Source organism: Lynx rufus, unplaced genomic scaffold, assembly GCF_022079265.1.
Source record: "Lynx rufus isolate CCGP_SWC_20201006 ecotype Redwood Valley unplaced genomic scaffold, mLynRuf1.p SCAF_1, whole genome shotgun sequence".
In the NCBI taxonomy this organism is placed as follows: domain Eukaryota; kingdom Metazoa; phylum Chordata; class Mammalia; order Carnivora; family Felidae; genus Lynx; species Lynx rufus.
This window is the reverse complement of record NW_025814823.1, coordinates 50,232,690-50,258,473: the sequence shown is the minus strand read 5'-3', so window position 1 is coordinate 50,258,473 and position 25,784 is coordinate 50,232,690. Positions and strand designations below refer to the sequence as shown.

Below are 25,784 nucleotides of genomic sequence, written 5' to 3'. Positions count from 1 at the left end.
GCACTCTTCAGACATAAAAAAAATAAGCTTTCAAATGATGTAACCCCAAGTTTCTTCCTTTTTTTTTAGAAAGTTTATTTATGAGAGAGAGAGAGAGAAAGAACGTACATGTGAGCAGGGTAGGGGCAGAGAGAGAGGAGAACGGGAATCCCAAGCAGGCTCAGGCTCAGTGTGTAGCTGGACTTGGAACTCAGTCTCACCAATGGAGAGATCATGACCTGAGCCGAAATCAAGAGTTGGACGCTTAACCCACTGAGCCACCCAGGCATCCCAAATTTCTTCTTGACGTTTCAACAGACCATAAGAGAAACATCAAATATCAAACTGTCAAATTATTTACTTAGGAGTGGGGGAGGAGGAAGAGAATCATGACCAATATATTTGGGAGTGGAGGCTGAATATTTAAAAGTCCAAAGTGTACCTAAGATAGGTCCTTCCTGATTCCATAATTCCCATCATTTTATTAATTAATTGATTTTCAAACAAGACTTTAGACACTTAGCCAAGATGATTTGCTACTGACATCTTGGGAAAATAATGCTCTTCCTACTTCTGTACTTTAATACCACCGTCACTAAAATTAGGAGGACAAAAGAATCTATTTAAAAGTAAGTAATTAAGGAAATAGTAAAAATAACCATTCCTAATAATATTCTAGATTAAAACAAAAATAAATTGTTAGTGGGCTATCCAATACTTTTAGGCATTTTACATTTAGGATGCAGATACAAACGTTTTCACTTTCACCTTTTTCTTTCGAAGAACACTGTTGAATATTATCAGTTATAATGAAGCCAGACGTTTACAACTATTGTCATGACAATCCAAATATCCAAAGAATATACAGTGATCATCAGATAGTCCTAAATCCTTCCATTCCTTAAGATTTAGATTTAATTGGCTTACAGTTCTTAGTCTACTCTAAATATCAAATAAAAAAATGTTTTTATATATAAGGTCAAGAGTATTTAGAGTCCCTTCCTCTCCCATTCTAGTGTGTTGCATAGATGGAGACTGTGGGAACGTCCCCTGGGTCATACCATCTTCTCCAAGCAAAGGAAACTGCTCTAGTCCCTCTACCAGACCTCTCCTTCCTCCACACCTGCCGATGTCTCTCTCCTGGAAAGGTTTTTCCCTCTTCTTTCTCTTCCTATGGATAAATGCCTTACTTTCCTTTCTTATTCTTCCAAGGATGAAATCTAATTGCTTAGTTCATTTAAAATGCACCCTTTCAATCCTTTCTTAAGACTCAGTCAAGCTATTAACCACAAAGTTTTTTTTTTTTTTTTTACCCGCATCTTTATTAAGAAACTCTAGGGAATCAGAGACTAAGGATTTAAACTGAGGTGGACATACAAAATTAAGAATACTATGAGGCTGAAAAATATTCCATCGTAGGTATACACCACATTCTCTTTATCGATTCATCCATCAGTGGACATTTAGGTTTGCATATTTTGACTCCTGTGAATAATGCTGCAATAAACATGGGGGATTCTGATTTCAGTTCTTTTGGATATATACCCAGAAGTGGAAATCAGTAGACTAAGTGAAATAAACCAGCCACAAAAGCGTTTACAAACACTGCATGATTCCATTTACATGAGGTATCTACCATGTAGATACTGTTCATCACAGAAACAGTATCATGGCAGTTGCCATGGACTGGGGGAAGGGGAAAATGGCCTACTGCCGCTCAGGTATGTAGTTTCAGTTGTGCAAGTTAAATAAGTTCTGGGAAATCTGGTGTACAACATTGTGCCTAAAGTTAACACTGTATTGTGTGTGCAATTAAAAATTAGTTAAGAGGGTAGTTCTCATGCTAAGTATTCAGACCACAATAAAGAATACTACCATGAGAAAATCCATAAATTAATTAATAATAAATTAATCTAAGAGTCAAAACAGAGCAGCAACTGGGTCCATCCCTCCTCTCACATTTCATGCAAGTGGTTAAGATCCATCCCTAAGAATTCTTTGTGCCTGCCAGTGTTCACACTCTTACCTACCCTATCATCATTCATCAAGTATTTTTTAATTCCACCAAGCTCTAGATATACCAGTTTAGTATTTACCATACAAGTAAAAAAAACAAGAGAAAGATAAAAGTTGTCATGTAGGGAGCACCTACATGGCTCGGTCAGTTAAGTGACTGACTCTTGATTTCGGCTCAGGTCATGATCTCATGGTTCAGGAGTTCGAGCCCTGTGTCAAGATTCATATTAACAGTGCAGAGCCTGCTTGGAATCCTCTCTCTCTCCATCTTGCTCTCTCTCTCTGCCCCTCCCCCACTCACTGGCACGTGCACTCTCTCTCTCTAAAAATAAATAAATAAATTTTTTAAAAATGTTAAAAAAAAAAAAGGTCGTCATGTAGATTGTACAAACCACAGGAGTCCAGAGATCCAAGAGCAGTATAAAATTTTACCATAAAAAAAGTATCAATAGTAATAATTAGATAGCTAACATATTTACTAAACGTCAGGCGTCTAAATTCTTTACCTCTAATAACAAATTTAATCCTCACAATGGTCCCTGTGCAGCAAGTATTAGTGTTTTTCCGCATTTTACAGGTAAAGAAATTGAAGGACAAAGAGACACAGGAACTGGCCAAAGCCCACACAGGCAGTATTGGCTGAACTGAGACTAGTCACCGTCTGGCTTCTTCTCCTAGTGAAGGGGGGCTTCATGGATGAGGCCAGATGGAGCCTGGCCTCCAAGAATGGCTGTCTTCAGGAGGCAAAAGAGAGGAAGCTGGCTTAACTGACAAAGCTTGTATGGAAGGGGAATAAATGCAGGTATACAAGCAAAAAGTAATCAGAAGGCAAAACACCTTGAAAGTCTGTGGGGTGTGCTTGGAATTGTCATGTTAGACAAGTAGCCATGGTGGGTTCATAGTGAATGCACAGTTCAAGTTTACACACAAGATGTGAGGAAAGCAATGGACAATACCAAATCTCTTTATGAAAATCCATAAGCATGATGCATATCATGAGCATCTAATCATCTGATCAGGGCCAGCAGCAGCTCACCAGGTTGGGAGTACAGGAACAGAGGAGAAAAGGACTCCTGTACACACACAAATGGGCCCCAACCTTCAGAAGTTAGTGTGCCTTTCTGATGTAAAAAAAAAAATGTATCTGAGTATAGTTGAAACATGATATTAGTTTTAGGTGTACTCCTTTCTGATTCTTAAAGCACACTAAACCATCAATTCCATGAACTTTTCTTAAGAGATAATTTGACAAGAACTATTTACGATACTGATAAAAATAAAACATTAGTTCCAGTGCTTTTATTGTATTAGCACTTTCAAATCTAGTGCATGTAAAATTTTATTTCAGCATATACCAAAAACATTCTATCCAAAAGAACCTTCCAGACATGCCCTCTCCTGTTTTTTCATAGCCCTATCACCATCTCACATTATCTTATTTATTCATTATCTGCCCTCTCTATTAGAATATATGCCTAGGGATGATAGGACCCTGTCCTTTTCACCATGAAACGGAATCCCTAATACCTGGAATAGTGCTGGGCACATGGCAGGAGCTCAATAAATGGTTGTTGAACTCATCCATCCATCCATTTATACAGTGATAGAATCAAATACCCTGGTATCACACATGCCTTAAAATATTTTTGTATTTTTTGTTCTTCAACCTCGATAGATAGAAACAGAAGTAGTTTTTTGGTTATAAAAAATTGTGCCAGGCTGAATCAGATATCATTTTGTCAACTTCGTGGGTTTGTTTTCAGTGCTGTTGTTTGGGAGTAGGGTTTCCAAGGAGGGGGAACAGGAAGATAAGTACGTTTTGTTGCATGAATTTAAGTGCAATGTGCCTGAAAATACTCTGTCAGGAGTTGTATATATTCTTTTTTGAATAGTCGTATATGAGAAACATGGAGTTTGGGTTTTAAAAAAGAGGACAGAAAAGAAAAGCAAGCAAGCAACAACGTTTGCTCATTCTATAGCAGAATCCACAGAGTAAATGAGTGGGGTTAGGTACAGCTGACACTGGCCCATGCTGTGAATACCACACAAACAGTGAGAGCCCCAATTTAAGGACCCCAAAGCCAGGACATACAGGGATATTGGATTCTGTACTGATTTGAACATCCCACTGGGTCAAAAGGACAGGCCCATGGTGCTTGTCTTGAAGGCACCCGGTGCCAGTTTTTCCAAAGCAAAGTAATTCCTAGGACAAGAACTCAGGCCTCACGTTTCCAGAAGGTCTACAGAAAACAATGTTGAACTTTAACAAAAAGAGAAATTTTTATTTGTGTTTAAAAGACGGAAAGACAATGGTTAAAGCTATAGTTATCAAGACCATGGGCAGTAGAGGCAGGAAGTTAGGTCAGTGGCACAGGGGACTCCAAAATAGATGCACACTTACGCAGATAATGGAGGGCGCAGAGAAGAACACGAAGAGGAGTGCTTAGCCACTACACTTCCTCTCTACCCTCACTTCCTCAAAGTGTGGCTTTTCTTCTCTACAAATGCTGTTAGCTCTTCACTGAGGACTCTCAAATCGACACATCCAGCCAGAATTTCTGAACAAATACCGTGACGACTCCATTTCCGTGTGGATGCTCTTCTGCCATGTCCAATGCGGTGTGCTGAGGCCTGACTTGCATCTTGCTGCAGAGTCGGCTGCCTTTCCTGTTTCTGCTAACAGTTGCACAGCTCAAAAGCAGATTCTTCTAGCTCCATCATACTAATCAACCCCCATCCTGCCTTACTTGAAACATCTTTGGCATTTCTCCTCATTTACATTTTCACGGCTTTGAGCCTTGAAATCCTTATCAAAACAGCCACAAACGTCGACAATCTCCAAACACCTCTCCAAACCTCCAGCCTCGTCGTGCTCAGTTCATTCCGTGTCACATAGGACTTCAGGAGCCCACTGATCTCCATCTCTGCTTTGAACATCAGAACCTTCCGCTCAAAAGCTTTTGGAGATGATCTCACCACCTAGGAGGTAACACTTAAACTCCCCAGCCAGGATACTCATGGTACCACTCAAGCTGGGCCCAACCTTTCATTCTTCCTGCCTCCAATCTGCCAGCCTAGAGATGCATTCATTCCATGTGCTTCCCATTCTCCACCTCCCCAAAAACAAGGGCCTCAAAAGAAGAGATCTTGTTTTTCTTCACTCATTACGTTAAATCCCAAAGGCTCTGGAAAATGTTTGATTAGAACTTTATACCAATGTGCTAGTCTTCTTGCAGTTCCCTCCTATCTCTCACTCAAATCCCACTCACCTTTTAGATCCACGCTCAAGCCTTACATCTCCCCCAGGACCTCTGTTAAACCCTCACTCCGGTGCGTGACCACCAGCATCTGATGCCAAAATCCTTGTTATTCAAAGTGTGGTCCTTGTTGTCATGACCTGAGAGCTTGGTAGAGATACAAAATCTCAGCCCTTCCTGGACCTCATGAATCAGAATCTGCATTTGAGCCAGTTCCTAAGGTGTTTTACAAGCACATTGAAATTTGAGAAGCACTTGTGTAAAGCACTGTACCTCTAATAAAGTCTAGGTAATTTCTTACCCATAGCTTCTAAAAATTACAAATTCCTCCATAGCTCCAAAACTTCCTTCCTACCCAACCAACTTCACGGAGGTCATGTCTGACAGATATATATTAACACATTTAAAGAAGTCCTTCATTCAATCTTTATATCTTTCATTAAGGCATACTTGAGAGGCAGAACTTTATAGTGGAAAGAACACTGGGTCAGGAGTTGTAATGAGGGTTCCCATTTGAACTAAGCATGTGACCTTGAGCCAGCCACTGAACTTCTCGGTTTCCATATCTGTAAAATCAGGCAACCACCCTATCTTACAAAGCAGTTATAAGATCACACAAGGCATTAACTAAAACATTCAAATGTTATTTTCTTTCTACTCTACTCCACCTCCTCTCTCACAAGCAGTACTTTTCCTCTTTACATATTTAATAGCCTTAAAAATCAAGTGTTTTCTATTATTGCATCCAACCCATCCTACCATTTATTTAAAAGGAAAATTTTTGGGACACCTGGGGGGCTCAGTCGGTTAAGCATCCGACTTGGGCTCAGGTCATGATCCCACGGTTCATGGGTTCGAGCTGCACGTCGGCTCTGTGGACAGCTCAGAGCCTGGAGCCTGCTTCAGATTCTGTGTCTCCCTCTCTCTCTGCCCCTCCCCTGCCCATGCTCGCTTGCTCACTCTCTCTCTCAAAAAAAATACACATTTTAAAAAAATAAAAGGAAAAATTTCTTTGTATTCTTCTGTATTTATCATGAGCTACTAATAGTTTCATCTGTTTCTGGTAGTCTAAAACATTACATTCACAAAATAGGAGTTTAATAAATATTTCTTCCTACTAATGAAAGGCAATTATGCCTGATGTTTTATGTTTAACAACCAGCAAGAAGCAATTTTTAATAACTTGGTAGGAAAAGAAGTGATTACTCCATTTATTGTAAGTCTTGGTAAAGGAATTTTAAAAGTGCTTCTGTCCTTGAGTCATTTCTTGGCCTTTGCTTTTCCGAGTCACTATCTGATCCCGTACTCTTCTCTGCAATGAGAAAGGAGTTTCATCTTACGGGAATTAGACTGTGCTATTTATTGTTACACTTGATGCTCTGTGCTCACCACCTGTTTCTAACCCCCCAATGGCTACACTGGTAGCAGGACTTTGGGCAGTGCTCTGAAGTAATCTTCCTTTAATCCATTACACTAGGTAACATGACTGTAATTCATCTTTTTGCTTATAGATTGGGCTTTCAAACAAGACTTCAAATTATTTATCATTAGGGCTTTTTATGAGATTTAATATACAATGACCTAAACTATAATAAAAATATTTCATCATATATATATTTTTTTCCATCTTACATATTTTTAATAAGCACTTATTCCCAACTAAGAATGTTTAGAGGAGGGACTCATAATTTAGCTTGGTTTTAACAAGTAAAATGCAGCATCAAATATTGGTAAGAAATTATCATAAATAAATTATTTACCAGTTCTATTTTAAAAGATATTTTCCATGCCAGTGTTATAAAGGTCAAAGTGTGGTAGCATGATCTTGAGCAATTTAGATTAGTAAGGTTTTACAATCCACAGCCTTTAACAGGAATGTTGCATTATCATGGCAAATACAACTGAACTTTCATACATATCTGTGGGTCAGTCATAAAGCTTATAAAAGCATTTATGTGCACATATCAGTAAAATCCAAAGACCCCACCGTTTTCCAACCAGCCAGTGGTAAGACCACACATGTAGCATATTTCTTCTATTCCAAGGCACACATGGGTTCACTCAACACTCCTAAGATTAGGAGGTCTTATGGGTGATCTTATATTTGATGGCATATTGTATAGCACTATAGCCACTTGATGTTACATAGCTCACAAAGAAGGAAAAACAATTTCAACCATAATGAAAGGATATTTGCCATGTATCAAATGTGGCAATACCAATCATATACACAAATCTACTTTGGGTATAGCTGGCCTAGTTAAAAAAACAACTCAAAAGACAATTTCAGTCATATAGCACTAGAAATAGTAGGGTTTTTTTTTTTAATTGTTTTGACAATATAGTGGAAGGAGTCCAAGCTATGTAGGCAAAGACAGCCCCTGAATTTAACTTCTAGCTCTGTTATTTGCCCAATGTCATACAGCTAAACAAGTTACTCTTCGGACTCATTTTATTTCACCCATCGGAAGCAAAACAGAAGCAAAATGGTAACACCTAGCTGGGCTGTTACTAGGTTCGGATAATTAATGTGCCTGAGAGCTCTGATCGGGGTTGTCTAAATCTGATTGAGTATTTGAAATACTCTGGACACTCTAGCACAGTGATTTCCTTACCTAGTTGCTATTCATCCCTCCAAACCCAGTGTTTTCCCTTATATCATGCCAATGCTCCCTGAGACACAAAAGCAAACATTAAGATTTTAGAATGCATTTCATCTTCTCCACTATCGGTCTTAAAATTGAGGTAGAAAAGGAGTAGGATTTGCTTTTCTCCTACCACCCAGGGTCCAGGATCTGTACACAATGAATATGAAACACCTAATGGATGTGGCTGACAAGCCACAAGATAGAAGGCCTGCAGGTGAGAGGACCCAATACCCACCCACCCTCATCAGCCCATCAGGACCATGCAGCTTCTAGCTTCCCTAGAGCAGCCTTCGCTGGCTCCAGCAGCCCAAGGCTTATATCCATGGATGTCACAGTCTTTAATAAAAATATTTGTTTTCCTGCCTCTTTCTTGCAAGATGAATTCAATGGAGAATGGAAAACATGAGAAAAGATATCAGCTCTATTTCTTTTTTTAATATACTTTATTGTCAAATTGTTTTCCATACAATACCCAGTGCTCATTCCAACAAGTGTCCTCCTCAATGCCCATCACCCACTTTCCCCTCTCCCCCACCCCCCAATCAACCCTCAGTTTGTTCTCTGTATTTAAGAGTCTTATGGTTTGCCTCCCTCCCTCCATGTTTATAACTACCCCCCCTTCCCCTCCCCCATGGTCTTCTGTTAAGTTTCTCAAGATCCATATATGAGTGAAAACATATGGTATGTCTTTCTCTGACTTACTTCACTTAGCATAATACCCTCCAGTTCCACCCACATTGCTGCAAATGGCCAGATTTCATTCTTTCTCATTGCCAAGTAGTATTCCATTGTATATCAATGGAATACAGCTCTATTTCTTAATCATCTTGCTCCAGATACCCATAAGTCATTGTCATACTATTGCTGTTTCTCCTCCAAGACAGAGACCAAGCCCCTTTGTAAAATGAATTCATCACCAAAATAAACAAAAATCTGGAGACACTCAGGATCTGGTGTCTCAGTCTTTGAAGCCTCACACAAATTTTCATATATATTCTTATTGTGAGTGTGTGTGTATGTTCTATTGCACATTTTATAGGTGAATACACACTAGTATACACAAAACAGAGCATGAAATAACTACCCAGTACACATTTTTCCTTCTTGGTATTAAGCCAAAAGTACTCTAGTAACATGTTAGCCAAATTGTTTACCCAGATACAGTGATTCTTTTGAAGATTATTTCCATACCTCAGTCAACTAAAAAGAAAAGATACAGAACAAAAGCATTTCAAAAAATCTACCAGCAATGTTACTGTAATGTAATGAAATAGCAAAATGTAATGACAGTGATACCTGATATTTATTTAGAGATTTCTCCCCCAACCTGCACAAAGCACACAGAGAAAATCCTGGTTAAATTGATAGTGGTTAATGCAGTTAATTCACAGCAGCTGCTTCTCCCAGGCCAGCAAGATCCCCTACTTTCCCCCCCACCCTTTTTAGCTTAAGAAAAGCTGGTTGAAGGGTGTCCAGGTGGTCCAGCCAGTAAGCAGCTGACTTCAGCATAGGTCATGATCTCACAGCTGGTAGGTTTGAGCCCCAAATCACAGACCTCCCACTGACAGGATAGAGCCTGCTTGGGATTCTCTCTCTCCCACTCTCTCTGCCTCTCCCCTACTCATGCTTTTTAAGAAGTAAGTAAATAATAAAAACTTAAAATAATAATAATAATAATAACTGGTTTACATGAAGTGTGTTCCAAGCATGTTTTTAATCTTTTTTTTTAATGGAGTTTTATTACACTGTCACTTATGCTTAATGTGGGTTACTTACATTTAGATGGCAAGTATACTTTGTTTCCTTAAAATTCAAGACTTTTCAGTAATCCTTTAGAAACATGCTTTCTTAGGTTTACTGGGCTCATTGGTCAGTGGTGTCTGAAGCAATGGTACTAGGCTCTTAAGAAAAAGAGAGAACACCTCACCCTGCCTCACAGTTTAGTTGGGATACTCAGGTCAGGAAGGATCCTCAAAAAGGTAGGTCTCCATTGACCAGCAGCCAATCCCACCTGGGACAGCTGCTCAGCATGACAAATTATACCTGGGCAGTTACCCTAGAACATCACTACCCCATTAACCTAAACTCTGAAAAATAACCAATAAGGTCAATAAATAACTTAATACCCACTCTTTTTAACATTTTTGATAGTAAAATCAAGTTACATTATCTTGTAAAAAATCAAGTTACATTATGTCAAAGAGCATTAACACAAAAGTATGTTTCCTAGTTTCCTGACTTTCTTGCATTGGGTACAAGTGGAAGTAAGCAGCGAGACTTTTGACCACCCACACAGTGCCTACTGCTGTTACTTTTTTAGTGTCTAGAGCAAAAACCATAAATATTTTAGATAATATAATCAAGATTTTATGCTGTTAGTATAGCAGACTTTTGGTGGACAAAACAGAGGGGAGATGCCCCAAAGTGGCAGCTACGTTTTCTGTCTGGTGGAAAACAGGTCTAGCATGTGCATTTGAGTTCCCTAAAGATTATGAACACCTTTTCAAAAGAAACTCACAAGCCCTGCAAAAGCCTTTTGGAGAATAGTGTCTAGCCCTGCCCATCCAAAGGATAACTTCCTCTCCTCGTGGCCAAAATGACACACTTTTCACAAAAATGAAGGAGGGGAAATGGGACGATTAAAATGAAACAATAAAGTTTTAGATTTGGATTTGTGTGATAGACCGATTCTGGTTTTTATGTACGTTTTGTTTTTAAAATGTGGCAACAAAACTTTTTTAAAAGATTCAAATCAAACTAACATTCACAATTCAGAAAATGTAATAAAAAGTTGGTTGAGGGGCGCCTGGATGGCTCAGTCACTTTAGCTCAGGTCATGATCTCATGGTCCATGAGTTCCAGCCCCGCGTTAGCTCTGTGCTGAGAGCTCAGAGCCTAGAGCCTGCTTCCGATTCTGTGTCTCCCTCTCTCTGACCATCCCCCACTCACACTCTGTCTCACTGTCTCTCTCAAAAATAAATAAATAAACATTAAAAAAAAAAAAAAAGTTGGTTGAGTTCTCATAGAAGGTAACAGAATTGTTTTGGTCCCACATATACAAGGACAAGAGCAAATAGCTATCTGTTGTTCTCTGGTTTCCAGCTTTGCTATTCTAACAAAATAAATTGTAAAAAGTTGACTAGACATAAATGTAAGAAAAACACACCTGTTTTAATATCTGCTCCCAATTGAAAGAAGGGATAAGTCTCAAAAGACCTAAATTCTCATAAGAAAATATAAAGCCTATAGCTAATTGTCACAATTTAAGGACCCAGGGGCCAGATTTGTTTCCTTCATGTTCTTCCACAGGGAACATGTATCTTCAGAGGGTCAAGAAGGGAAAGACAAATTATGAAAATGATCACAGTTGTAAGTCAACACCATTTATTGAGCACTAGTATATGCCAAATACTTTATACTTTACATCCCTGATCTGTAATCATTACAGCATGTGAGGTAAGGATAGCCCCCAAATGTCTTACTAAGTTCCAAGAGAGCAGCAGTAACATCCATCTTGTTCATGAAGAAGCAAAGTGATCACAGGGAGGAAACTTAACCTAAGGCCATTCAGCTACCAAGTGACTGAATGGGATGGGATTAAACCCATGCCAGGGGACACCTAAATCCCTGCCCACATCTTCGATGCTCATCTTAGATCTGTCCATGACAACTGAGGCACAATGACTGAACTTGTTCCATCCTGGGGGAAGGTGACAGAAACGCAGCCCAAGGTGTAGTAGAAATAGTTCAAATGAAATGTCAAGAAATTTTCAAGTTTCTGTGTGCTCATATTCTTCAAATGGTTACATGTCATAGTCAAAGTTATCGTATCAAAGTCAAAGGTAATTTGTGACTTTTTTCTTACTGGCTTTGATGTTTAATGCTAGGCAAAGGTAAGATGTACCAATGCAGCTAGCCTGGCTTTGGAAGGAATGAGGCTTACTTAAAAACTTGCTGGCAACATTTCTTAAAGTAACTTTCAGGACTCCTTTAAGAAGTTACCTCCAATATCGGTCTCAGCTTTCAAAAATTTCTATTTGTTGCCCTTGAACTTCTACAAGCTACTTCAGCACCTATATAGCCACCATATTTTTCCACCAAAAAGTCTTAAACATACATTTAGATTTATTTCACAAGATGAAGGGATTTGTGATCATGATATGAAAACATTAAAATTTTTCTAAAACTTCTTATAAGCACAGAATATCCTTCAAATGTCCATTAAACATTAGCGGTTGTCATTTTCATGTTAGCATAAAGATTAAGACTTCCACCAACTACTTTGAAAGGCACATGGTCTAAAGTTCCCATTTTACTGTATTATACACTGAGGTGAAGACACATTCTTCTTTTCAATTGTATCCATTTAGACTATGTTGTAATATGCCATATTATTATTCCGGAATGATAAGTGAAAGGCAATAGAAACCAAAGGATCAACGGCTGCTTTGCCTGAACTGTTTTGCAATTTTGAAAGAGAGTAATAAAAAGAAAAACTTGACAAAGAGGAAAAAATAAGTTTCCATCTTTAAAGCCTGGCTTTAAAACATCCAGGAAGTCAAAATAACTAAAATTTAATTTTCAAATAAACACTTAACAGTTAAGATGTCGGGAACTAAGGAAATAAGGAATAATGTAATTGTTTCTGTCCTCAAATAGTCTCAAGTCTAGGGAAAAATTAGATGTAGATGAAAACAAAAGTGCTTTGAAAGCCCAGATGAGAAATCAGTGTCACCTCCAATTAAGTGTCTTCCTGATTAAAAAGTTGAAATGGCTTCTCATCTCTATATACTCTGAGAACCCTGTGCATTTATCTCAAAACAATGTACTCTGTGAACTTAAGAAGACATGTCCTTAATTATAACTTGAACCCCACTAAGGGCAGGGCTCTGTACTTTTTGACTGTTAAGAGTGGCATCTGGGAATCTGATACTTAGATGCTACAGAGAAAATGCCCAATCAATGCCTGATGTGTGACAAACAAGTGAGTGACTCCTGCCCCCAAAGTCTCCCCTTACTGAATTAAGTGCTGTTTTCTACTCTAGCTCCAGAAGTAGATGTAAATACACACACACCCCACACATACACCCTCACACAAATGATCAGGTAAATCATACCACAAGATAGCAAAAAAACTCAAAGAAAAGCAATGCTTAACACCTCGAGTTAGTGGTAAAGCTCTCATTTTCAAAAGTGACTGACAGGGCTATCCATACTATGGTGCACGTCATGTCAAAGGTTTGGTTAATTCAACATATGCAGCCCCACAGGTAATAATTTGAAAGAGAGAAGAATCTCTTCAAGAAAAATCTGTTTCTTTGGTTTAACCCTTCGAAGGATCTCATTATAAAACAAATGCTAGCTGGTCAAGGGAAGTAAATTCTATCACTCCTCCAGGAACCCAGCTGCTAAGCAGATGAGCCGCCAAATGAGACTCTGAGGCAATGAGCATCGATGGGGTTACTTTTGAATACAAAGACCCTGGCCAGAAAAGTCCACAGCATTCAAGCCCGACCCAGCAAGCCAAGACACAATCAGGCCCTGTGGCTCTGGGGATTTAAGGGAGTGAAGAGCTGAGGATGGAGAGCTGGCTTTCAGAAACTTATTTATCTCTCCAAGAACTTACCAGCAACTAGAAATGGAGAGAAACTAATACTAGATAAAACTTCAGGTATTTTATAGCTTGTCCAGAGTCAGACCTACCTCCTATTCCACAACCTTTCTCTGCGACTAAACACGCTCTTCAATAATCTAACCTTGCGATCAAACAACTTTTGAAAACTGTCCGTACATTTTTGCTGCTGGCCTTAAACAGAGTCTTGGCAACCCAAAAGAATTAATGTCCCCTTTCAGGAATTACCTACCACCAGAGAATAACTGAACAGGACAGAAACGTGTGCAGTGCAAACTTCTTTTCTGTTTCATTCTCTTCTAATTGCTTGGTAGGAAGAGAACATTTTAAAATAGTAACATGAATTGACAGGTGGAAGTCACCATGATCAAGTTACTGATCCAAGTTTGGATATCATTATTAAAAAAAACAAAAACAAACAAAAAAAAACACAGATTGATGTTGAGAAACTCATTTGAAAGACACGAAAAAAAAGTAAAAGCAGGTTTAAGTCAGCAAATGATGAAAATTACTTCAGAGTAGGTATATTTTTACTTACATGAATTAAAATCTTAAATAAATACTCATATACACATTCATATCCCACGCCCGATTTGGCAGACTGTTTAGAGTGCCATCTGGGAACCAGATTCCAGAGAAATGACTTTACAGTATTGCCATAAAATCAAGCACCCTTTTGAAGCTGTACAGAACAGCTAAATCCTTAAATATCACTTTGAGCCTCCTTTATTTTCATGCGGGAAATATGTTAACACTAATTTTGTTTCTAACTACTGTTCCTTTGGCACCTACCATGTGTAAAAAAAATTGATTCCTGCACCCTCCATTTTGATAAGACATTTTTTAAAAACTGAAACATTTGAAGTTACAATTTACACCTAAAATATTAATATCCTAAATGGGAGAGTAAGACTGAATTAGAAAATAATTTTTTTTTCTTTGCATGACTGAAATACTGTGTTCAAAAGCATGGCCATCCTGTAATTGTATTATGAACAGAATGCATCTAAGGAGGAAGTGCTAAAAATTGGACTGGAATGATAAGGGAGCAGAAAGAAGAAACATGCTTACAATCTGCTCACATTCTCAGCTTAAAAATTTCAATATATAATTCGTTAGAGCAATGGTTAAATATATGACTTTGTTTCTGAGTCAAACTGCTAAATGTATAAAATTAAAACCTTTAATAATTCAACTCTCCCTCTCTGCCAACTTCGATTCCTCTAAAACAGGATGACCTCCAAACCACTCTGCTGAGTTGCTTTCTACAACAAGCATTTGCCCTGTGCTGCTTAATGACCAGACCAGGAGATTTGCTACGGGGGCTCTCCAGTGTGCTGTGACGTGATGTGGTGGTCACTGTGCTTGCTTGGCTCCAGGAGTCACAGCACCTCTTCTCTGTGGGCTGTGGCTCTGAGCTCAGTATGGGCATTTAGCAAATGGTTAATAACAATGGTGTCGTTATTCATTGCTACAGAAGCCAAATTTCATGGCCTCAGTAAACATCTCAAGTAGGGTAAGTTCAACCTCAATCTACCATTCATGAAGGTGAACTCACAAATTTGCTCATTAGCCTTTCAGGGCAAAAAAAAAAAGAGGGGGGGCAAGATGGATCCTACCCATTAAAGTCAGGAATGTCAAAGTTAAAAGTATTAACTGAGGGGTGCCTGGATGGCTCAGTCGGTTAAGCGTCTGACTTCCGCTCAGGCCATGATCTCACGGTTTGTGAGTTTGAGCCCCACATCAGGCTCTCTGCTATCAGGGAAAGCCCACTCGGATCTTCTGTCTCCCTCTCTCTCTGCCCCTCCCCCACTCACCCTCTCCCTCTCTCTCAAAAATAAATACATATCTAAAAAGAAATTTTAAATAGTAACTGATAACAATATATGCAGTCCCAAAATAAATGAGTGACTCAAACACACTTGGAAAAATTCAAGCTACTTCCTGCAAGAAGCAATTGTTAGAAAATTTACATAACATAATATGTATAATTATAGAATTATAGAGTAACCTAGTTCTGTTTGACCAGTAAAAAGTTATTATTGCAAATTAAATTGTAAATCTGGAACTGCTGGAAAATAAATATTTGTACTTAGGGCCTGGATGATTGAAATATCAACGGCTCTTTAAATCGGCAGCCTCTGCTCCTGCTACTCCTTCCTACCCACACACCACTCTCCTAGGCTCCGTGCACCATCCATGTTTTTTACGACTGCTGTCCTCTAACAAAAAATACCTCACATTTGCCAACATGGAGGGCATCCACTGGCCTTTCCTATTAGCTTTCCACGCGTCATGCAAACATGGATCTTAGATCGCACTTGCAGCCCATCTATCAACTGTGCAGTCTTAGCAGCTGAGCTCTGATACAGCATTTAAAATAATTAAGTATTTTGTCCCATTTTTGCTAGTTTTAATGTATACAGAAGAGCAAAATAATAATGTACTGACACATTACTGCAGACTCAAATTATAATAAGATTTCCTTTTAAAGTGGGCAAACATACTACCATGGAGAAATGTAAGTTATTATACTAAATTATTATATTAATGAGTAAAAAGTTATATTTTAGCAGAAAGTACAGTCTGTTGGTCAGTAGCCTTCATTTCCACATGATTGTCTTGCTGGCACCATTGAAATAAGTAAGGAATTTTACGTCTAGGTCAGGGTTTCTCAACCTCAGCACTACTGATATTTCGGGTTGGAAAATTCTTTGTTATGAGGACCATCCTGTTCATGAAAGGGTTTTTAGCAGCATTCTTGACCCACTAGATGCCAGTAGCACTCCCAGCCCAGTTATATCGACAAAACTATCCCTAAACCTTGCCAAACATCCCTTGGAGGGACAAAACTGCCCCCAGGTGAAAACCACTGGTCTAACCAACACCAAGTCCTTCTATCTACAATAAAGAAAGGACAAGATTTGACCTACAGAAATCTCCACGTTATGTAAGAACAAAGACTAAAACCTATGAAATGCATGGATATTTACTAGCCAATAATTTGCTTTCCTATATACCTGCTTCCTTTTATAAAAATGCAATCTCGGGGCAGAAGAGCTGTGGCCAACATTTTTAAATAAGCCACTTGCCAGCTTCCTCAAGTCTCATAACCGGGAGGCTCCCATGCTTCCACTGCAGCAGACCCAGGGTCAAGCCCTGTGTTCTTTGGGCCAACAAGACAGAATTCTCAGGGGAAATGTTCCTGAGCAGAGTTGAGGCTCTCAGGCATTCTCACTAGTACTACCTGGGCACGCCTTTATGGACTTGCAGTCTCCACTGAGACAAGTTGTTCTGCATACTTCCTACTACAGCTGTAACTACGTGACCTCCCAGTTTCAGTTCGTCAGGGATTTAATTTCACTCAAGGCTGTGCCCAGGTACTGACTTTTTTCCTGAACACCGTAGACCCAACATCTCATAAAACAGGCTCCAGGCAAGTTTTGCTCAGAGCATTCTTGGAATTAGAAGCCAACAAACATGTTTTGCCTAATCGGTAGCCTACTCAAACATCTGCTACAGGGTTTCAAAATGGTGTGACTGGGGTAGGGTGGGGGGGGGGTGTTTTTTCCTTAAGTTGTTGCTGTTCATTAAGAATAAAACACTTTGTAAGTGAAAACTTTCTTTGCCCATCAGATAGGTGTCTGGAGAGATTGCTGATTAGTAAAAATAAAACAAATTCATCCATGCAGTAATTTTTCATGGATATCAAGCATGTCCTCGCAATACTGCAGAAGTCAACGTGCCATTTTGGTGATGAAACTTAGGAACAAACTATCTTCCAATTAATCAGAAATGCAGACAGACCCCTCCCTGCTATGCACTTATCAAGGTTGTGTAGTTTAGAAATGCTAATTCAACAGAAGTAGAAGCACGTAAGTTCAAAATGGACTGTTTGTTTAAAAATATGTATTGTTAGGCTTTGAAAAGATGAATTCTATCTGAGATTTTAGGTTTTACTGCTAAAAGACCATGTGTACTATGAAACTTACATAGAGAGTTATTTTTCTTTAGGAAAAAATATTGGCCATTTTTAAGATTTTATCATCAATTTTAAATAACTTTTAAAGCTACCACAACAGGGAAATCAACCATATAAACTAAATCTTGCTCTAAAACGGTAGAAACTAATTTTCCCATTTCTATTACTCCTACAGCTAGAATAATATTCTCTCCTTTTGAAAAAAAAATGTTAATTAGGTTTAAGAGTCGTGATAAAGAGGTAGTCATTATCACAAAATTAAATCATTTTTCTGTCACCATTATCTGGTAACAAAAGTTTATTCCGATTCACTGAAAGCAAATTAGATTTATAGGAAAAAAAATCTCACAGGAGCTTAAAACCAGATTTCCTGAAACCATATACTCCTACATGACACCATTTTCCATCTAAAACACAACGGAGACACCTGTGCACATTTTCACCCCTACTTTCACTTTCTCATCCACACTATTAAAATAGTGAAAAACTGTTCATTTTTAGAAATCCTCCACAACTGACAAGGTCATTAGCATTCCGCCAGGCATTGCTGCCTTCCAGATTACAAAAGAAAGTCTCTTTAACCACTGTCCCAGTCTCATTTTTGTTAGCAAGTCTTAATTCCAAATACATAAAGACCATATGAAAATAATTCTGTTTATAAATATAACGTCTAAGTTTGTTTTATAAGCATAATGGCCATTCTCCCCATTAGAAACCAAACACTACCACGTTGGACAAGCATTAAAATATAAACTACCATTTCAGTTAGTAGAGAGATTTAAAATAACAACATGCCATGATCTCAATTACAGACAGCTTCGATTCACAGTGCCTCAGCTATTTTTTAAATAATCTGTTTTGGAATGAAAACAGAGGAAGACAGAGGAACAATTTTTCAGTCATCATAAAATCTCAGAAATTCTTTGCACTTGAGCCACAAGCCCTAAGCTTAAAAAACATATAACAAACCAGTGAAACTTACCTGACAGTGACTCGGTTTGATAAATCCTGTAGATCCCCAGGATGGAAAAGCTGGGCTTCTTTCAATCCAATCTGTTCACAAGCTTTCAAAAAAACGTTTATATTATCCTGTGAAAAGAAGTGGAAAGTGATTGCTTAGCCGATCTCTCTCTCAAACAAAGGGTACATGTTTTTATGATAGAACTTCTAAGCTTCAAAGTCCAATTACAGCCAGCAAAAAATGAGGCAGCAAGACTAGTGCATACATTTTTTTTTAATTACATGGGCATGTATAGCCTTTCAGTCTTCCAGAGCATTCACAGTAGCGCTAGCTTATGCCTGGGCATACGCTGTTCTGTGATCTTTGTGACCGGCACGTTAAACATTACCTGTTACAGGACAAGTGCCTAGCCACTGAGCAGTAATCTACACTTTGATGTCAGCTCTGCTCTGCAAACAAACGCCCTCTTCCCAGCTTTGCACGACAAGCCTCACCTCTCCTCTTTAAAAATAACTCCAGCTACTGACAGTCACCCACCCAGAAACTGTTGGCAGGGAAGAAATAAGAGGAGGAACATTCTGTTTCTATGATTACAAATTACAGAACGACCGTGGAATACCACACCTGGAATCTGGGTTTGGTTGCTGAGCTGGCTCTTGACAGACAGGGAAACCATACTACAGGACCCAGGAGAAGCCTAACGTTCATTGGCTAAATCGCATAGTTTAGGTGTGGTACATTATTCACACACGCCCTGCACCTGCTTCAGGAACTGCCGCCAAAAAAAAAAAAAAAAAAAAAAAGGAAATCTAGGTTGCCCTCCTGGCTAATTTCACAAACCAAAATCCTCCTTTCACAAACCAATGCTTTCCATTCATGTAAACTGCTGCCCAAACATGGACTACTACAGATACACATTTGGCGGGCAGAATTAGCTGGAGTTTCCCTCTTCTCCTTTATGAGGCTGAGCTTGGGAAGATCGCGTGGGGACTCTACCTTCTCTTGGTTAGGACTCTCAAGGAAGAGAACAGCCTGCTAGCATGCCAACACACATTTGTCCACGTGCACATGCCAGTGCTCTCACACCACATCTGTAGTTTAAGAGGGCCTCCCTGAAACCTCACCTCCCTAACAGCTGGCTCTGAGGAACCAGAAGATAGCCTGCCGCTTGGAAAAAGACAATTACTCTTTTCCCATGCTGAGAAGCCAATCCCCACAAGAAAAGGCAGGGTGGCCTAGCAAAGTGGGAAGGAAAGATACAGAAGCAAGGAGGAAGAAGCTAATTTTAGCAGCATGGATTCCTGGAGAGTGAGGGGATTTAGGGAAAAGGTGAGCAAATGCACAGCAAGAGAAAAGCCACACCAACTACTAGGGACTAAGAGACATTCAAAACAAAATATGTGTGTGGGGGGGGAGGGGGGTTATTCTAGTGCACTATCAGTAAAAGGCAGCGTGAACTACCTGGCTGAAAGCTAAAATCCATGCTCACTTTAAGTAAGAGGTCAAAGAGCAAAAGAATTTATAAGTCCAAAGTTGAACGGCTCAATGGAAGATGATAAATCTGACTTGGTGGAAGAAAACAAAAGGGGGAAATCACATATTGGCAATATTCCGGAAGGAGCAACAGTGATCATTTTGTTAAGCTCGCATAATTAAAAAAACCCATACAATCTCATTACCCAATGATTCAAATTAACGGTTCTAAAACTGGCCTTCAGAGAAGCAGACAAGAACGAATGGTTTGGTGTTTCAGTACTCCAAATCCCACAGGAAGAAAAGTACGTTTCAAAAGAGGAAGAAAAAAACCATTAGAAGTCTTCCCAACACACACACACACACACACACACACACACACACACACACACAAGAAGTCTTCCCACAAACTCAATTTGGTTGAATGTTTAAAATGTTATAAAACATTATGACACAGTTAAACAGAAAGTAAGTACAGAAAGTAAGCCAATTGCACTGATTGCCAAAATAGTCCTTCATGTGTTTTCTAAAAACATAATAGCAGTCATCCAGTTGACAAATATATATACAGATTGCTAAGAACAAAACTACATATGCCTCAAAACCCACCCAATTATTTAGAAAGAAACCACTTAAAATCAAAGTGATTATAGTCAATTAGAGATGAAGGGAAAAATAGAATATGATTAAATTCTAGTTTTAAATAAAGCCTTTACATGAAAAAGCAGAGTTTCTCTTAAATAGTTCAATGACACTCAAGTTGACTTTACAAACGAGGCTGCACATGGCCTATGCAGCAGGAACAGGTTGTATTAAGATCACAATTGTAACCTAAATCCAGCTTACTGGACTTGAGCCCACGGGTAATTTATTTTTTGCAATTTCAAAGGACCTAGGCAGAGAGTTCCCTCAGGGAAGATACAGAATTATCAAATGAAATTTTAATGTCTGTTGAACCATCGAGCCACACCCCACTCAACATATTAAAAGGGAAGCGTTTAGTCTTCATTAATGGAATCATTTTCCCTGGAAACTAGCAAAGATAAAGTAAAAACAAAGGACAAACGTGAAAACATCTTCTCATTGGACTGTTAGCCAGGACAGAGCCCAGTAGCTCTGCCACTAACTTTAGAAATAACATTTCTAACATTATTAATGTATCAGCCTTTCTGGCCCTATTGTCCGCCTCTGTGAAATGAGCAGTTTCTGGATCCGTACCCCATTCCCAAGGGCACACACCTCTGTGCCAGCGGAGAGAAGCCCGGCCCTCCCCAGCTCAACCCTTCACACGAGTATTGCATAGCCCAACTTGCAGAAAAGACTTCATGGCAAAAGCCACCACTAAGCATCTGCAATTCCCACACGTTGAGGACGGAAAGTGGCTTCACAAAAACAAAACAAAATGAGGATCCCGGATGATCTGCAATAGCCCCTTTCAGTGTTGTTCTTCTAAGGTAGGAATAAAAGCAGACACTATAAACAGACAAGGTGGGATGGCTCAAGATTTTCACATTCTTCCCCAGAGCCTCTCCATCCCTTTGCCTTGAATCAGTTATAAGGGCAATCATAACAGAGTAAATTAGAGAGAGATTAAGGAGTCAGGAACAGTACCTGCTAACACCTGAAGCAAGATGAGGACTCCATAAAAATTTACCAATATTCCCAGGTTTATAGTAGCGCAGTGCAGTACCTCTACTGATTATCTACCGCTACATAGCTAGTTATCCCAAAACTTAGCAGCTTAAAACAATACAGACTGATACAGTTTCTGAAGGTCAGGAATTCAGGAGTGACCCAAGTTGGATTGTTCTGGCATGGAGGTCCCTGAGCAGGCTGTAGACATCAGGCCAGACTGCAGTCACCTGAAGACCTTCCTGTGGCTTGAAGGAGCCGCTTCCAAAGAGGTGCACTTGTAGGTGGCAAGTTGGGGCTGGTTGTCGGCAGGAAGCCTCAGTTCTGGATCAAATGGACATCTCCATCGGCTGCCTGACAGAGTGAATGATCCAAAGGAAAGCAAGATAGAGGCTGCAGGGTCTCGTGGCCTATCTTTTCAAGTCACACAATATTTTCTCAGTATCCTGCTGATGGACTAGGTCAGCCCCATTCAATGCAGGGAGGACTACGCAAGAACATAAATGGCAGGAGGCGGGATCACTGGGGACCAGTTACCACAGTTCACTCTTGAGCCCTAATGGTTCATGTCCTTCCCATATGCAAAATACACTAATCCCTTCCCAAAGCCCTAGAAATATTCACCCCTATACAAGGTGAGCTCCAAGTTCATAATTTCATCTAAACCAATTCTGGCTTTACATGAGGCTCCTCAGGTGGATATCCTTAAGGACAGCCCTCGAATACAGTTCCTCTCAACACGAATACCAGTGAGCTAAAGCAACAAGTTACTTGTCCCCACATACCCAACACAGTGGTGTAGGGTAACCTCTAGATATATTTCAGCTCAAATGTGGAGAAATGAGGGCACACAGGAGTCACTACACCTCAGGGACTCTGAAATCCTGCAAGGCATAGATTGGTAGGTCTTTCATTAGTCTTCAAGGCCAGTGAATTCGTCATGGTTTTTGCTTCATCCTCCGGATTCTTGATTCCCCCTTAAAGTCATCATTTGCTTCCTTGAAAAGTAGTTTGTGTCTGCAGGTATGTAGCTTTCTCAGTCTTTCTGCCTAAAAAAGTTTGGGGGACTAATTTTGTAACCTTCTGTCCTTTTCAGTCTATGTTTACAGCTTCTAAATAGAATTCCCTCGATACCATCTTTTATGAATCCTATTGGCCCTTAATTTCATTAGATAAAAGCCGCACCCACAAATCCCTTCAAGGGGGAACAGCAGCCCTTCTCTTAGTCCACTGAGATGACAGAGGGACATCACCTTTATGCTTCTTAGAAGCCCTGTCATTTGGATGGACTTCCGAGGCACTACTTTGGATCTTTCCAAGATCTTCAAGGATTTTACAGCCACACGCTCAGCTTCATCTTCAGACCTTGTCTTCCTGCTAGTGTGCACTTAAGTTGATGTTGGCCTGAAAGCCATTTCTCAATGTTAGCCTCCTTTACTGACTAAAGAGGCTGACGATTTTCAAAACCAGCAATTCCTGTGCCCCTCTTGTTTATCATGTTATCTGCTGTCCCACATTTTACTTAGGATCAGCAAGAGGACGCCAGGCAGCACTTTAGCACACCACCTGGAGGTCTCGGCTAGAACACCTAATTAGGTACAATGTATAGGTACAAGGGAGAGAATCATCGGGACCACGTTAGAAGATGGCTACGGTACTTGAACACAATCATATATTATACATTTCTATGGAATCTTAACTCCTCTCTGTCTCCATTATACATCCTGAAGAGTCATAAGAAGGATAACGTGAGGCCAAAATGAATATTCTCACACTAGATGCAGAGGTAACATGGGTCTTTGGCGACATGAACTCTTTCAGAGCCTTTTACCCCACTTTCCTTCTCAAAGCACTTATCCAGTAACACAGACTCATGTCACTTCAGCAGATTACTTTGCTTTCTTATCAGAGATGGGAGTTGAGGAGAGTATCAGGGGACAAGAGTTGAATGAATACATTTTAGCAAGCTGCTATCAGTCAATATAAGGGCTCTCTCAGTACTTTTTTCTCTTCGTCCCAAGCCCCCATTCACTCCCACTCCTCTTCACTAAAAGGTGCTTTCTGGCTTGGTCAACTGAGCATCTGAGTCTTGATTTCAGCTCAGATCATGATCCCAGGGTCATGGGATCAAGGCCCAAGTCAGACTCTGTGCTGACCGTGGAACCTGCTTGGGATTCTCTCTAAAAAAAAAAAAAAGTTTAAAGGATTTAAAAAAAAAGAAAAGAAAGAAAGAATATACCCTCAAGAATTAAAGAGTTTCCCAAACAAGTACATGTACATGCACATTAATAGCAGCACTATTCACAATAGTCAAAAGGTAGAAAGAGCTAAAATGTACATTTACAGCAATGGATAAACAAACTGTGATATATTCACACAAAGGCATATTAGTCACCCATTTAAAAAAAATGAAGAACTGATACATTTTACAGCATGGATGGACCACCAAAACATTATGCTAAGTAAAAGCTAAACACACACATTTACATATTCCATTTATATGAAACATCCCGCATAGATAGATCCTTAAGAGAAAGAATGCAGATTGGTTGTTGACAGAGGAATTTGGCAAGGGACAGTATGAAATAGGAAGTGACCTAATAGGTAAGAGGTTTCACTGGGGAGGGATGGAAATGTTTGGTGACTGCACAACACAGTGAATATACCATATGCCACTGAATTGTCCACCTTGAAATGGCCGTATTTGTTATGTAAATTTCACCTCCATAAATTTTTTAAAGGAGTGTCTTCTCTAACGTGCTTAAAAATGTAAATGTCCTTTAAAGTGTTGATTCACTTATGTATCTCATTTACATAAATGGCATTATGGTCCACATTTTTGTCTTAGAGCTTCAACCATTTTGTTACACAAAAGTCTCAATCCTCATTAAAGTCTATACTATACCTTCCTAGGCTCTTACACCGACCAAAGTCATTTTCATTTTCACTTGGAGGAACTTAAAAAAACGTATCTTTCATACATTTCTTTGAAATATATCTTTAATGATATACTTTCAAGACTTCCAACTTCTAGAGGGAATACTTTGTATCAAGAAACCTTAATGTGACAACAAATGGAGAATGTCTATTCATAATGTCAAACCAGTTAGACCCACTTCTGCAAAAGTATAGACGGTCAAAAATGTCATCAATAAAAATGGATTCTTTACATAAAGACAAAGAGATTTATTACAGAAGCCCTGAATAAGATCAAGATCCTAATTCTGAAAAAGAGTAAAACGGTCTGTGCTCAGGGCTATAGCCGTACAGACAACAAGGGCCATACAGTCAACACCCATAAACAAAACCTAGCTAGAATGACATCACCTGAGAGTGTTCCCTCATCAATGAGCCAAGCGCTCCTCGTGTGCTCACCTGTGCCCTGTTACTCCCAGTAAGTTTCTAGGCCTACTTTGAGCAAGATTTTTTTTTTATTAAAAAAGAGAGCACATTATCCAATTCCTCTGAACCTGGGAACATGACGGTGTGGATCAATTTATCGGAAGGCCAAGAGACTTGGTGACCTCAACTCCTTTTCCATTTATGATATGGTACCAAAGCCCCTGTCTCCTCTTTCCCTGGCATTGACAGTGTCAAAAGTTAGAAAGTATATGCCAGCCATCAAGAGGTTGTATCCACTGTTTGAGGCAGAGAAACTGAACTAAATCTCTACGTTAGAATAACAGTCCCTAGCCAGCCACGTCAGAATCTCTAGAGGGAGCACACAGTCACCACACCGGTGATGCTGATGCACACGCTAGACAACAGCCGACCTAGCCTCTGGCCACTCAACACGGGGTCCGCACACCAGCACCATCACTTGGGAGCCTGTGAGACATGCAGACTCTAGCTCCACCCTGGACCCACTCAATCAGAACCCACATGCTAAGAGAATCACTCAGGTGATTTGAGTCTTTGTAGACATAAGTTTTCTGGCAAGTAAAAAATAAGGAAAGTCTGAGCACAGGTCACCTAGGGACCGTGGAGCTCACCAATGCACCACCTCCAAAAGTACTCACATTCCATTCTGGTGATGTACTAATCGTGATCAATCGCAAGTACTCGAAAGCAATTTCCAAGCAGCAAAGTGACTACAATATATCCAAGTGTGCATTTTAATTATATAGTTTCCATTAAGAAAGTGGTGTGGTTGCAATTTTCGTCAGGGGCACTAGTTTTATTATTATTTTAGAGACTTCATCCT

The 25,784-nt window shown here is 39.5% G+C and overlaps 1 protein-coding gene across 1 annotated transcript in view; it reads right to left on the bottom strand.

The window, feature by feature from the left end:
* LMO7 (LIM domain 7) overlaps nucleotides 1-25,784 on the bottom strand; it is a 195,823-nt gene that overhangs the window by 74,863 nt on the left and 95,176 nt on the right. Inside the window, exon 5 of the mRNA XM_047080733.1 lies at nucleotides 18,497-18,603. Coding sequence (XP_046936689.1) covers nucleotides 18,497-18,603 — 107 coding nt within the window. The remainder of the gene's footprint in view (nucleotides 1-18,496; nucleotides 18,604-25,784) is intronic.